This window comes from Bombina bombina, chromosome 1, assembly GCF_027579735.1.
Source record: "Bombina bombina isolate aBomBom1 chromosome 1, aBomBom1.pri, whole genome shotgun sequence".
Classification (NCBI taxonomy): domain Eukaryota; kingdom Metazoa; phylum Chordata; class Amphibia; order Anura; family Bombinatoridae; genus Bombina; species Bombina bombina.
This window is the reverse complement of record NC_069499.1, coordinates 1401902433-1401914556: the sequence shown is the minus strand read 5'-3', so window position 1 is coordinate 1401914556 and position 12124 is coordinate 1401902433. Positions and strand designations below refer to the sequence as shown.

At 37.9% G+C, this 12124-nt stretch overlaps 1 protein-coding gene across 1 annotated transcript in view; it reads left to right on the top strand.

The window, feature by feature from the left end:
* LOC128665245 (SLAM family member 5) overlaps window positions 1-11765 on the top strand; it is a 316692-nt gene extending 304927 nt beyond the window's left edge. Inside the window, exons 6-7 of the mRNA XM_053719918.1 lie at window positions 11515-11613; window positions 11709-11765. Coding sequence (XP_053575893.1) covers window positions 11515-11613; window positions 11709-11765 — 156 coding nt within the window. The remainder of the gene's footprint in view (window positions 1-11514; window positions 11614-11708) is intronic.
* The last annotated feature ends 359 nt before the right edge of the window (window positions 11766-12124 follow it).

Here is a 12124-nt window from a genome sequence, read left to right as displayed (position 1 = left end):
ATAAACCTATTAACCCCTAAACCACCGGCCCCCCACATCGCAAAACACTAAATTAAACTATTAACCCATAAACACCCCCCTAACTTTAAATTAAAATTACAATATAACTATCTTAAAATAAATAAAAACTTACCTGTGAAATAAAGAAAACCTAAGTTTAAACTATATATTAACCTAATATTCTAATAAAATTATAAAAACAACCAATTAAAAAATCGAAATTACCAATTTAAAAAACCTAACAGTATGAAAAATATTAAATTAAATCTAAAATTACAAAAAATAATAAACATTAAATTACTAAAAATTTAAAAACACTAAGCTTACAAAAATAATAAACGAAATTATCAAAAATTAAAACAATTACATTTAATCTAATATCCCTATAAAAATATAATAGCACCCCCAAAATAAAAAAAAAAACCCTAGTCTAATAAACTACCAATAGCCCTTAAAAGGGCCTTTTGTAGGGCATTGCCCTAAGTTAAAGGGACACTGAACCCAAATTTTTTCTTTCGTGATTCAGATAGAGCATGAAATTTTAAGCAACTTTCTAATTTACTCCTATTATCAAATTTTCTTCATTCTCTTGGTATCTTTGTTTGAAATGTAAGAATGTAAGTTAAGATGCCGGCCCATTTTTGGTGAACAACCTGGGTTGTCCTTGCTGATTGGTGGATAAATTCATCCAGCACTAAAAAGTGCTGTCCAGAGTTCGGAACCAAAAAAAAAAAAAAAAAAAAAAAAGCGTATATGCCTTTTTCAAATAAAGATAGCAAGAGAACGAAGAAAAATTTATAATAGGTGTAAAATAGAAAGTTGCTTAAAATTACATGCTCTATCTGAATCACAAAAGAAAAAAAATTGGGTTCAGTGTCCCTTTAACCCCTTAACGACGCAAGTCGTACAGGGTACGTCGCACACAACCTGTTCTTAAAAGACCAGCGATGTACCCTGTACCACATTAGGGGTTTAAAGCGGCTGGAAGCGATCCTGCTTGCTTTCAGCCGCTTTCCGGTTATTGCAGTGATGCCTCGATATCGAGGCATCCTGCAATAACACCCCTTGGCCATCCGATGCAGAGAGAGCCACTCTGTGGCCCTCTCTGCACCGGACATCGGTGGCCGGTATCGTTGGTGGGTGGGAGCCGACTTGGGAGGTGGGTGGGCGGCCATCGATGGGCCGGGTAATGTAGAGGGGGCAGGATCGGGGCGGAGCAGATGGGGGCGTGCATGGGAGGCGGCGGGCGGGCGCATGCACGGGGCAGGAGCGGGAGGGAACCGCTACACTACAGAAAATATATTTTTATAAAAGTGGGGAAAGGGGTGTTATAAGATAAAAAATAAATAAATCAAAGCTATCTAGGAGGGGGTGGGGGGTTGGTCTTTGGTGGGGGGGGAGCTACACTACAGAAAAGGGGGAAAAAATAAAAAAAAGCAACTATTTTATACTAAACTGGGAACTGGCAGACAGCTGCCAGTACCCAAGATGGCGCCCATTAAGACAGAGGGGGAGGGTTAGAGAGCTGTTTGGTGGGGGATCAGTCAGGTTGGGGGCTAAGGGGGGTCCTACACAGAAGCATATGTAAATATGCTTAATTTAAAAAAAAAAAAAGACTAAATATACCTTTTATTTTAGTACTGGCAGAGTTGCTGCCAGTACATAAGATAGCGGGGACAATTGTGCAGTGGGGGAGGGAAGAGAGCTGTTTGGGAGGGATCAGGGGGTCTGATGTTTGAGGTGGGAGGCTGAGCTCTACACTAAAGCTAAAATTAACCCTGCAAGCTCCCTACAAGCTACCTAATTAACCCCTTCACTGCTAGCCATAATACACGTGTGATGCGCAGCGGCATTTAGCGGCCTTCTAAGTACCAAAAAGCAACGCCAAAGCCATATATGTCTGCTATTTCTGAACAAAGGAGATCCCAGAGAAGCATTTACAACCATTTGTGCCATAATTGCACAAGCTGTTAGTAAATGATTTCAGTGAGAAACCTAAAATTGTGAAAAATTAAAAAAATAATTTAATTTGATCGCATTTTGGCGGTGAAATGGTGGCATGAAATATACCAAAATGGGCCTAGATCAATACTACTACACTACACTAAAGCTAAAATTACCACAAAAAGCTCCCTACATGCTCCCTAATTAACCCCTTCACTGCTGGGCATAATACACGTGTGGTGCACAGTGGCATTTAGCGGCCTTCTAATTACCAAAAAGCAACGCCAAAGCCATATATGTCTGCTATTTCTGAACAAAGGGGATCCCAGAGAAAAATTTACAACCATTTATGGCATAATTGCACAAGCTGTTTGTAAATAATTTCAGTGAGAACCCGAAAGTTTGTGAAAAAATTTGTGAAAAAGTGAACTATTTTTTGTATTTGATCGCTTTTGGCGGTTAAATGGTGGCATGAAATATACCAAAATGGGCCTAGATCAATACTTTGGGATGTCTTCTAAAAAAAATATATACATGTCAATGGATATTCAGGGATTCCTGAAAGATATTAGTGTTCTAATGTAACTAGCGCTAATTGTGAAAAAAAAAAAATGGTTTGGAAATAGCAAAATGCTAGTTGTATTTATGGCCCTATAACTTGCAAAAAAAAAGCAAAGAACATGTAAACATTGGGTATTTCTAAACTCAGGACAAAATTTAGAAACTATTTAGCATGGGTGTTTTTTGGCGATTGTAGATGTGTAACAGATTGTGGGGGTCAAATTTAGAAAAAGTGTTTTTTTTTTAAAAATTTCCTAATATTTTATCATTTTTTTAAAGTAAATGATAAGATATGATGAAAATAATGGTATCTTTAGAAAGTCCATTTAATGGCAAGAAAAACGGTATATAATATGTATGGGTACAGTAAATGAGTAAGAGGAAAATTACAGCTAAACACAAACACTGCAGAAATTTAAAAATAGCCCTGGTCCTTCAGGGAAAGAAATTGAAAAATGGCCTTGGTCCTTAAGGGGTTAAACAGCTCTTTTACCTGTAAAAAAAATACAAAGTCCCCCAACAGTAAAATCCACCACCCAACCAACCCCCCAAAATAAAAAACCTAATTCTAAAAAAAACCTAAGCTACCCATTTTTTTATTATTAGTTAGGTTTTTTTATTATGGGGGGTTGGTTGGGTGGTGGGTTTTACTGTAGGGGGGCTTTATATTTTTTTACAGGTAAAAGAGCTGATTTCTTTAGGGCAATGCCCTACAAAAAGCCCTTTTAAGGGCTATTGGTAGTTTATTGTAGGTTAGGTTTTTTTTATTTGGGTGGGGCTTTTTTATTTTTTTAGGACTATTAAATTAGGTGTAATTGTTTTTATTTTTGATAATTTCATTTATTATTTTTTGTAAGTTTAGTGTTTTTTATTTTTCGTAATTTAGTGTTTATTTTTTGCAATTTTAGATTGTTTTTTTCATAGTGTTAGGTTTTTTTAAATGTGTAATTGAGACTTTTTAATTGGTAGTTTATTTAATTTTATTAGAATAGTTATGTTAGGTTAATTTATAGTTTAAACTTAGATTTTTTTTATTTCACAGGTAAGTTTTTATTTATTATAAGATAGTTATATTGTAATTTTAATTAAAAGTTAGGGGGTGTTAGGTTTAGGGGTTAATAGTTTAATTTAGTGTTTTGCGATGTGTGGGGGCTGGCGGTTTAGGGGTTAATAGGTTTATTTAGTAGTGGTGATGTGAGGGGCGGGAGGTTTAGGGGTTATTAGTTTTATTTAGTAGTGGTGATGTGGGGGCCGAAGGTTTAGGGGTTAATATGTTTATTTAGTTGCAGCGATGTGGGGGGCCGAAGGTTTAGGGTTTAATAACTTTATTAAAGTGGCTGCGATGTTGGGGAGCGGCAGAATAGGGGTTAATAACTTTATTATAGTGGCGGCAATGTTGGGGAGCGGTGGAATAGGGGTTTATAACTTTTTTTACAGTGGAGGCGATGTCGGGGAGCGGCAAAATATGGGTTAATAACTTTATTATAGTTGCTGCGATGTCAGGGAGCGGCGGAATAGGGGTTATAATTATTATTAGTGTCGGCGACGTCAGGGCAGCAGATTAGGGGTTAATAACTTTATTTAGTGTCGGGGTGGCAGATTAGGGGTGTTTAGAATTGGGGTTTAAGTAAAGGTGTTAGGCTTAAAAGTAACTTTTTTTCCCCATAGACATCAATGGGGTTGCGTTACTGCAATCCCCATTCCGCACTTCAGGTGTTAGTTTTTTTTCTAACACTCTCTCCCCTTTGATGTCTATGGGGAAAGTGTACACGGGAACCTCAAAGCAGCCCTTGGATTTTGTGTGGTATGGAGCTTAACGCAACCATATCGCACGCACAAGGAGACTTTTCAGAAACTCGTAAAGGCAGTGCTATGGAGGGTGAAATAACGCAACTTTTGTTGCATTCATTTCGAACACTGTTTAACGCAAAACTCTCTCTGTAATGTAATCTAGGTGATAGTTTGCCTGTGCAAGTTTTCATTGTATGAAACTGAGACATATTCCAAAGGAAGGGTTTACAGGAAATATTTCCAATCACTGCAAATGCAACGGAATATAGGTTTGTTTGTTTTTTTCTTACAGCTGCCAAAAAAATTAATATATATATAATCGGCAAAAAAACTTATTACATATTAACAGTGAAGATAAGCCATTTATCTGCCACAATGTCATGGTGTAGCATTGTAAATGTATCTGAGGAGCAAGAAAAACATAATTTATGTAAGAACTTACCTGATAAATTCATTTCTTTCATATTAGCAAGAGTCCATGAGCTAGTGACGTATGGGATATACATTCCTACCAGGAGGGGCAAAGTTTCCTAAACCTCAAAATGCCTACAAATACACCCCTCATCACACCCACAAATCAGTTTAACGAATAGCCAAGAAGTGGGGTGATAAGAAAAAAGTGCGAAAGCATAAAAAATAAGGAATTGGAATAATTGTGCTTTATACAAAAAAATCATAACCACCACAAAAAGGGTGGGCCTCATGGACTCTTGCTAATATGAAAGAAATGAATTTATCAGGTAAGTTCTTACATAAATTATGTTTTCTTTCATGTAATTAGCAAGAGTCCATGAGCTAGTGACGTATGGGATAATGACTACCCAAGATGTGGATCTTTCCACGCAAGAGTCACTAGAGAGGGAGGGATAAAATAAAGACAGCCAATTCCGCTGAAAAATAATCCACACCCAAAATAATTTAAATTTTATAATGAAAAAAACTGAAAATATAAGCAGAAGATTCAAACTGAAACAGCTGCCTGAAGTACTTTTCTACCAAAAACAGCTTCAGAAGAAGAAAACACATCAAAATGGTAGAATTTAGTAAAAGTATGCAAAGAAGACCAAGTTGCTGCTTTGCAAATCTGATCAACCGAAGCTTCATTCCTAAACGCCCAGGAAGTAGAAACTGACCTAGTAGAATGAGCTGTAATCCTTTGAGGCAGAGTTTTACCCGACTTGACATAAGCATGATGAATTAAAGATTTCAACCAAGATGCCAAAGAAATGGCAGAGGCCTTCTGACCTTTCCTAGAACCGGAAAAGATAACAAATAGACTAGAAGTCTTTCGGAAAGTCTTAGTAGCTTCAACATAATATTTCAAAGCTCTAACTACATCCAAAGAATGCAATGATTTCTCCTTAGAATTCTTAGGATTAGGACATAATGAAGGAACCACAATTTCTCTACTAATGTTGTTGGAATTCACAACCTTAGGTAAAAATTCAAAATAAGTTCGCAACACCGCCTTATCCTGGTGAAAAGTCAGAAAAGGAGATTCACAAGAAAGAGCAGATAATTCAGAAACTCTTCTGGCAGAAGAGATGGCCAAAAGGAACAAAACTTTCCAAGAAAGTAATTTAATGTCCAATGAATGCATAGGTTCAAACGGAGGAGCTTGAAGAGCCCCCAGAACCAAATTCAAACTCCAAGGAGAAGAAATTGACTTAATAACAGGTTTTATACGAACCAAAGCTTGTACAAAACAATGAATATCAGGAAGAATAGCAATCTTTCTGTGAAAAAGAACAGAAAGAGCAGAGATTTGTCCTTTCAAGGAACTTGCAGACAAACCTTTATCTAAACCATCCTGAAGAAACTGTAAAATTCTCGGAATTCTAAAAGAATGCCAGGAAAAATGATGAGAAAGACACCAAGAAATATAAGTCTTCCAGACTCTATAATATATCTCTCTAGATACAGATTTACGAGCCTGTAACATAGTATTAATCACAGAGTCAGAGAAACCTCTTTGACTAAGAATCAAGCGTTCAATCTCCATACCTTTAAATTTAAGGATTTGAGATCCTGATGGAAAAAAGGACCTTGCGACAGAAGGTCTGGTCTTAACGGAAGAGTCCACGGTTGGCAAGAAGCCATCCGGACAAGATCCGCATACCAAAACCTGTGAGGCCATGCTGGAGCTACCAGCAGAACAAACGAGTATTCCTTCAGAATCTTGGAGATCACTCTTGGAAGAAGAAATAGAGGCGGAAAGATATAGGCAGGATGATACTTCCAAGGAAGTGACAATGCATCCACTGCTTCCGCCTGAGGATCCCTGGATCTGGACAGATACCTGGGAAGTTTCTTGTTTAGATGAGAGGCCATCAGATCTATTTCTGGAAGTCCCCACATTTGAACAATCTGAAGAAATACCACTGGGTGAAGAGACCATTCGCCCGGATGCAACGTTTGGCGACTGAGATAATCCGCTTCCCAATTGTCTATACCTGGGATATGAACCGCAGAAACTAGTCAGGAGCTGGATTCCGCCCAAACCAGAATTCGAGATACTTCTTTCATAGCTAGAGGACTGTGAGTCCCTCCTTGATGATTGATGTATGCCACAGATGTGACATTGTCTGTCTGAAAACAAATGAACGATTCTCTCTTTAGAAGAGGCCAAGACTGAAGAGCTCTGAAAATTGCACGGAGTTCCAAAATATTGATCGGTAATCTCACCTCCTGAGATTCCCAAACCCCTTGTGCCATCAGAGACCCCCACACAGCACCCCAACCTGTAAGACTTGCATCTGTTGAAATTACAGTCCAGGTCGGAAGAACAAAAGAAGCCCCCTGAACTAAACGATGGTGATCTGTCCACCACGTCAGAGAGTGTCGTACAATCGGTTTTAAAGATATTAATTGAGAAATCTTCGTGTAATCCCTGCACCATTGGTTCAGCATACAGAGCTGAAGAGGTCGCATGTGAAAACGAGCAAAGGGGATCGCGTCCGATGCAGCAGTCATAAGACCTAGAATTTCCATGCATAAGGCTACCGAAGGGAATAATTGTGACTGAAGGTTTCGACAAGCTGATATCAATTTTATACGTCTCTTGTCTGTCAAAGATAGAGTCATGGACACTGAATCTATCTGGAAACCCAAAAAGGTTACCCTTGTCTGAGGAATCAATGAACTTTTTAGTAAATTGATCCTCCAACCATGATCTTGAAGAAACAACACAAGTCGATTCGTATGAGATTCTGCTAAATGTGAAGACTGAGCAAGTACCAAGATATCGTCCAAATAAGGAAATACCGCAATACCCTGTTCTCTGATTACAGACAGAAGGGCACCGAGAACCTTTGTAAAAATTCTTGGAGCTGTTGCTAGGCCAAACGGCAGAGCCACAAACTGGTAATGCTTGTCTAGGAAAGAGAATCTCAGAAACTGATAGTGATCTGGATGAATCGGAATATGCAGATATGCATCCTGTAAATCTATTGTAGACATATAATGCCCTTGCTGAACAAAAGGCAGGATAGTCCTTACAGTTACCATTTTGAATGTTGGTATCCTTACATAACGATTCAATATTTTTAGATCCAGAACTGGTCTGAAGGAATTCTCCTTCTTTGGTACAATGAAGAGATTTGAATAAAACCCTAGCCCCTGTTCCAGAACTGGAACCGGCATAATTACTCCAGCCAACTCTAGATCTGAAACACATTTCAGAAATGCTTGAGCCTTCGCTGGATTTACTGGGACACGGGAAAGAAAAAATCTCTTTGCAGGAGGTCTTATCTTGAAACCAATTCTGTACCCTTCTGAAACAATGTTCTGAATCCAAAGATTGTGAACGGAATTGATCCAAATTTCTTTGAAAAAACGTAATCTGCCCCCTACCAGCTGAGCTGGAATGAGGGCCGCACCTTCATGTGGACTTAGGAGCTGGCTTTGATTTTCTAAAAGGCTTGGATTTATTCCAGACTGGAGATGGTTTCCAAACTGATACCGCTCCTGAGGATGAAGGATCAGGCTTTTGTTCCTTGTTGTGACGAAAGGAACAAAAACGATTATTAGACCTGAATTTACCTTTAGACTTTTTATCCTGAGGTAAAAAAGTTCCTTTCCCTCCAGTAACAGTTGAGATAATAGAATCCAACTGAGAACCAAATAATTTATTACCCTGGAAAGAAAGGGAAAGCAGAGTAGACTTAGAAGACATATCAGCATTCCAAGTTTTAAGCCATAAAGCTCTTCTAGCTAAAATAGCTAGAGACATATACCTGACATCAACTCTAATGATATCAAAGATGGCATCACAAATAAAATTATTAGCATGTTGAAGCAGAATAATAATGCTATGAGAATTATGATCTGTTACTTGTTGCGCTAAAGCTTCCAACCAAAAAGTTGAAGCTGCAGCAACATCCGCTAAAGATATAGCAGGTCTAAGAAGATTACCTGAACACAAATAAGCTTTTCTTAGAAAGGATTCAATTTTCCTATCTAAAGGATCCTTAAAGGAAGTACCATCTGCCGTAGGAATAGTAGTACGCTTAGCAAGAGTAGAGACAGCCCCATCAACCTTAGGGATTTTGTCCCAAAACTCTAATCTGTCAGATGGAACAGGATATAATTGCTTAAAACGTTTAGAAGGAGTAAATGAATTACCCAAATTATTCCATTCCCTGGAAATTACTTCAGAAATAGCACCAGGAACAGGAAAAACGTCTGGAATAACTACAGGAGATTTAAAAACCATATCTAAACGTTTAGATTTAGTATCAAGAGGACCAGAATCCTCATTTTCTAATGCAATTAGGACTTCTTTAAGTAAAGAACGAATAAATTCCATTTTAAATAAATATGAAGATTTATCAGCATCAACCTCTGAGACAGAATCCTCTGAACCAGAAGAACCACTATCAGAATCAGAATGATGATGTTCATTTAAAAATTCATCTGAACAATGAGAAGTTTTAAAAGACTTTTTATGTTTACTAGAAGGAGGAATAACAGACATAGCCTTCTTAATGGATTTAGAAACAAAATCTCTTATGTTATCAGGAACACTCTGAGTATTAGATGTTGACGGAACAGCAACAGGTAATGGAACTTTACTAAAGGAAATATTATCTGCATTAACAAGTTTGTCATGACATTCAATACAAACAACAGTTGGAGGAACAGCTACCAAAAGTTTACAGCAGATACACTTAGCTTTGATAGCTCCAGCACCAGGCAGCGATTTTCCAGAAGTATCTTCTGACTCAGTTGCAGCGTGGGACATCTTGCAATATGTAATAGAAAAAACAACATATAAAGCAAAATTAATCAAATTCCTTAAATGACAGTTTCAGGAATGGGAAAAAATGCCAGTGAACAAGCTTCTAGCAACCAGAAGCAATAAATAATGAGACTTAAATAATGTGGAGACAAAAGTGACGCCCATATTTTTTCAGCGCCAAATAAGACGCCCACATTATTTGGCGCCTAAATGCTTTTGGCGCCAAAAATGACGCCACATCCGGAACGCCGACACTTTTGGCGCAAAAGAACGTCAAAAATGATGCAACTTCTGGCGACACGTATGACGCCGGAAACAGAAAAAAAATTTTGCGCCAAAAAAAGTCCGCGCCAAGAATGACGCAATAAAATGAAGCATTTTCAGCCCCCGCGAGCCTAACAGCCCACAGGGAAAAGTCAAATTTTAAGATAAGAAAAAAATGATTGATTCAAATGCATTATCCCAAATATGAAACTGACTGTCTGAAAATAAGGAATGTTGAACATCCTGAGTCAAGGCAAATAAATGTTTGAATACATATATATAGAACTTTATAAAAAAGTGCCCAACCATAGCTTAGAGTGTCACAGAAAATAAGACTTACTTACCCCAGGACACTCATCTACATGTTGTAGAAAGCCAAACCAGTACTGAAACGAAAATCAGCAGAGGTAATGGTATATATATAAGAGTATATCGTCGATCTGAAAAGGGAGGTAAGAGATGAATCTCTATGACCAATAACAGAGAACCTATGAAATAGACCCCGTAGAAGGAGATCATTGAATTCAAATAGGCAATACTCTCCTCACATCCCTCTGACATTCACTGCACGCTGAGAGGAAAACCGGGCTCCAACCTGCTGCGGAGCGCATATCAACGTAGAATCTAGCACAAACTTACTTCACCACCTCCATAGGAGGCAAAGTTTGTAAAACTGATTTGTGGGTGTGGTGAGGGGTGTATTTGTAGGCATTTTGAGGTTTGGGAAACTTTGCCCCTCCTGGTAGGAATGTATATCCCAAACGTCACTAGCTCATGGACTCTTGCTAATTACATGAAAGAAATAAACTACTGATAACCTGGTCTAAATTAAAGAGACGGTTAACTCAAAATTATACTTTCATGATTGGGGCAGAGCATGCAATTTTAAAATTTCCAATATACTTCTATTTAATAGATTACTTCATTCTCTTGGTATCCTTTGTTGACAAGCATACATAGGAAGGCTCAGGAGCAGTAATGCACTACTGTGAGCTAGCTGTTGAGGGGTCATTGCAATGTGTTCAGCTAGCTCCTAGTAGTGCATTACTGCTCCTTCAACAAAGGATACACGCGAATGAAGCAAAGTTGATAATAGAAGTAGATTGGAAAGTTGTTTAACCCTCTGAGTCCTAAGCACTTTCCCACCTGGGTGCTAAGCTGATTTAAGGGTTTTCAAATATATTTTTTTAACTTTTTTTTTCCAGCTCCCCAAGACTTATTCCGTTGGAAAGGCGATTACCTTTCCAACGGTAGGTCTTGGGGGTCTGTAGCTGCTTAGATGCCTGAGATACAGGCTTTTAAGAAGCATGCCCCCTTTTCCTATTCTTGTCATTGTCTTTTTTTAATAAAGTAGTGAAGTCACTACGCAAAACGTGAAGCCCCAGCAATGTCTGTCACTATACAGGCCTGATCGCCGGGGTAGGAGCGGCTGATAGCCCCCAGATCTCCCTCAAGGTGGGAGAGTGCTAGCGACAGCTCTGAGCCTTTGTTAGTACCTGAGTGGGAAACTCTGCGACGGCTATCAGCAATCGTTAACACTGAAAGGGTTAAAAATGTATTGCTCTTTTTGAATTGTGATATAAAAAATACCAATCTAAAATTATATATACTGACAACAATATGAATGTATCAGAAAAAAAGAAATGCAAATATGTTTATTAAAACATTTTAACTTCAGAAAAAAAATTGAAATAAATATTGTTTTTCTGTTACAGGTGGGCATTAAATCCCAAGATACAGAGCATGCCTATGAATTAAATACAGAAAATTTTGAAAAACCAAGCACTGTATACAGTATGGTAGAGCACACTAAGGCAAGCGGATTTCATTTTTACAAAATACTTAATCTAAGGGTGCACATTTCATGGGGTTTCCTGTCTGTTATTTTTAACCGTTTTTAAACTTTCAGTTACATAAAGGAAAAGAAGAACCAAACCCACAGGGACCATTTACTAGAATGAACTAAACTTGATGGTTGCTAGTTTTTACTAATGAAGTCATATTCTAACGCAGTGATGGACAAATTCCTAACATGGGGACTGCATATATCATAAAGGGACATTACACTGCTGGGTACAAGTACAGTAGTCTGACTAGTAAAGTTCTGCATCTTCACACAGGGCTTAGCCATATTGGTATTTACATTTGAACTACAAATAAAATGTTTCAGTATTGAAAATGAAACATTATTGCAATACACATTCATTATTTATTTTGATTTTATTTACTGTAAAATACATCTGAAATGCTCACTTGTTCCACTTTCCACTAAGGGGCTTGGGTTAATACTTTTTTTAGCTAATTTTTTATGAGTCAGTCTATCCC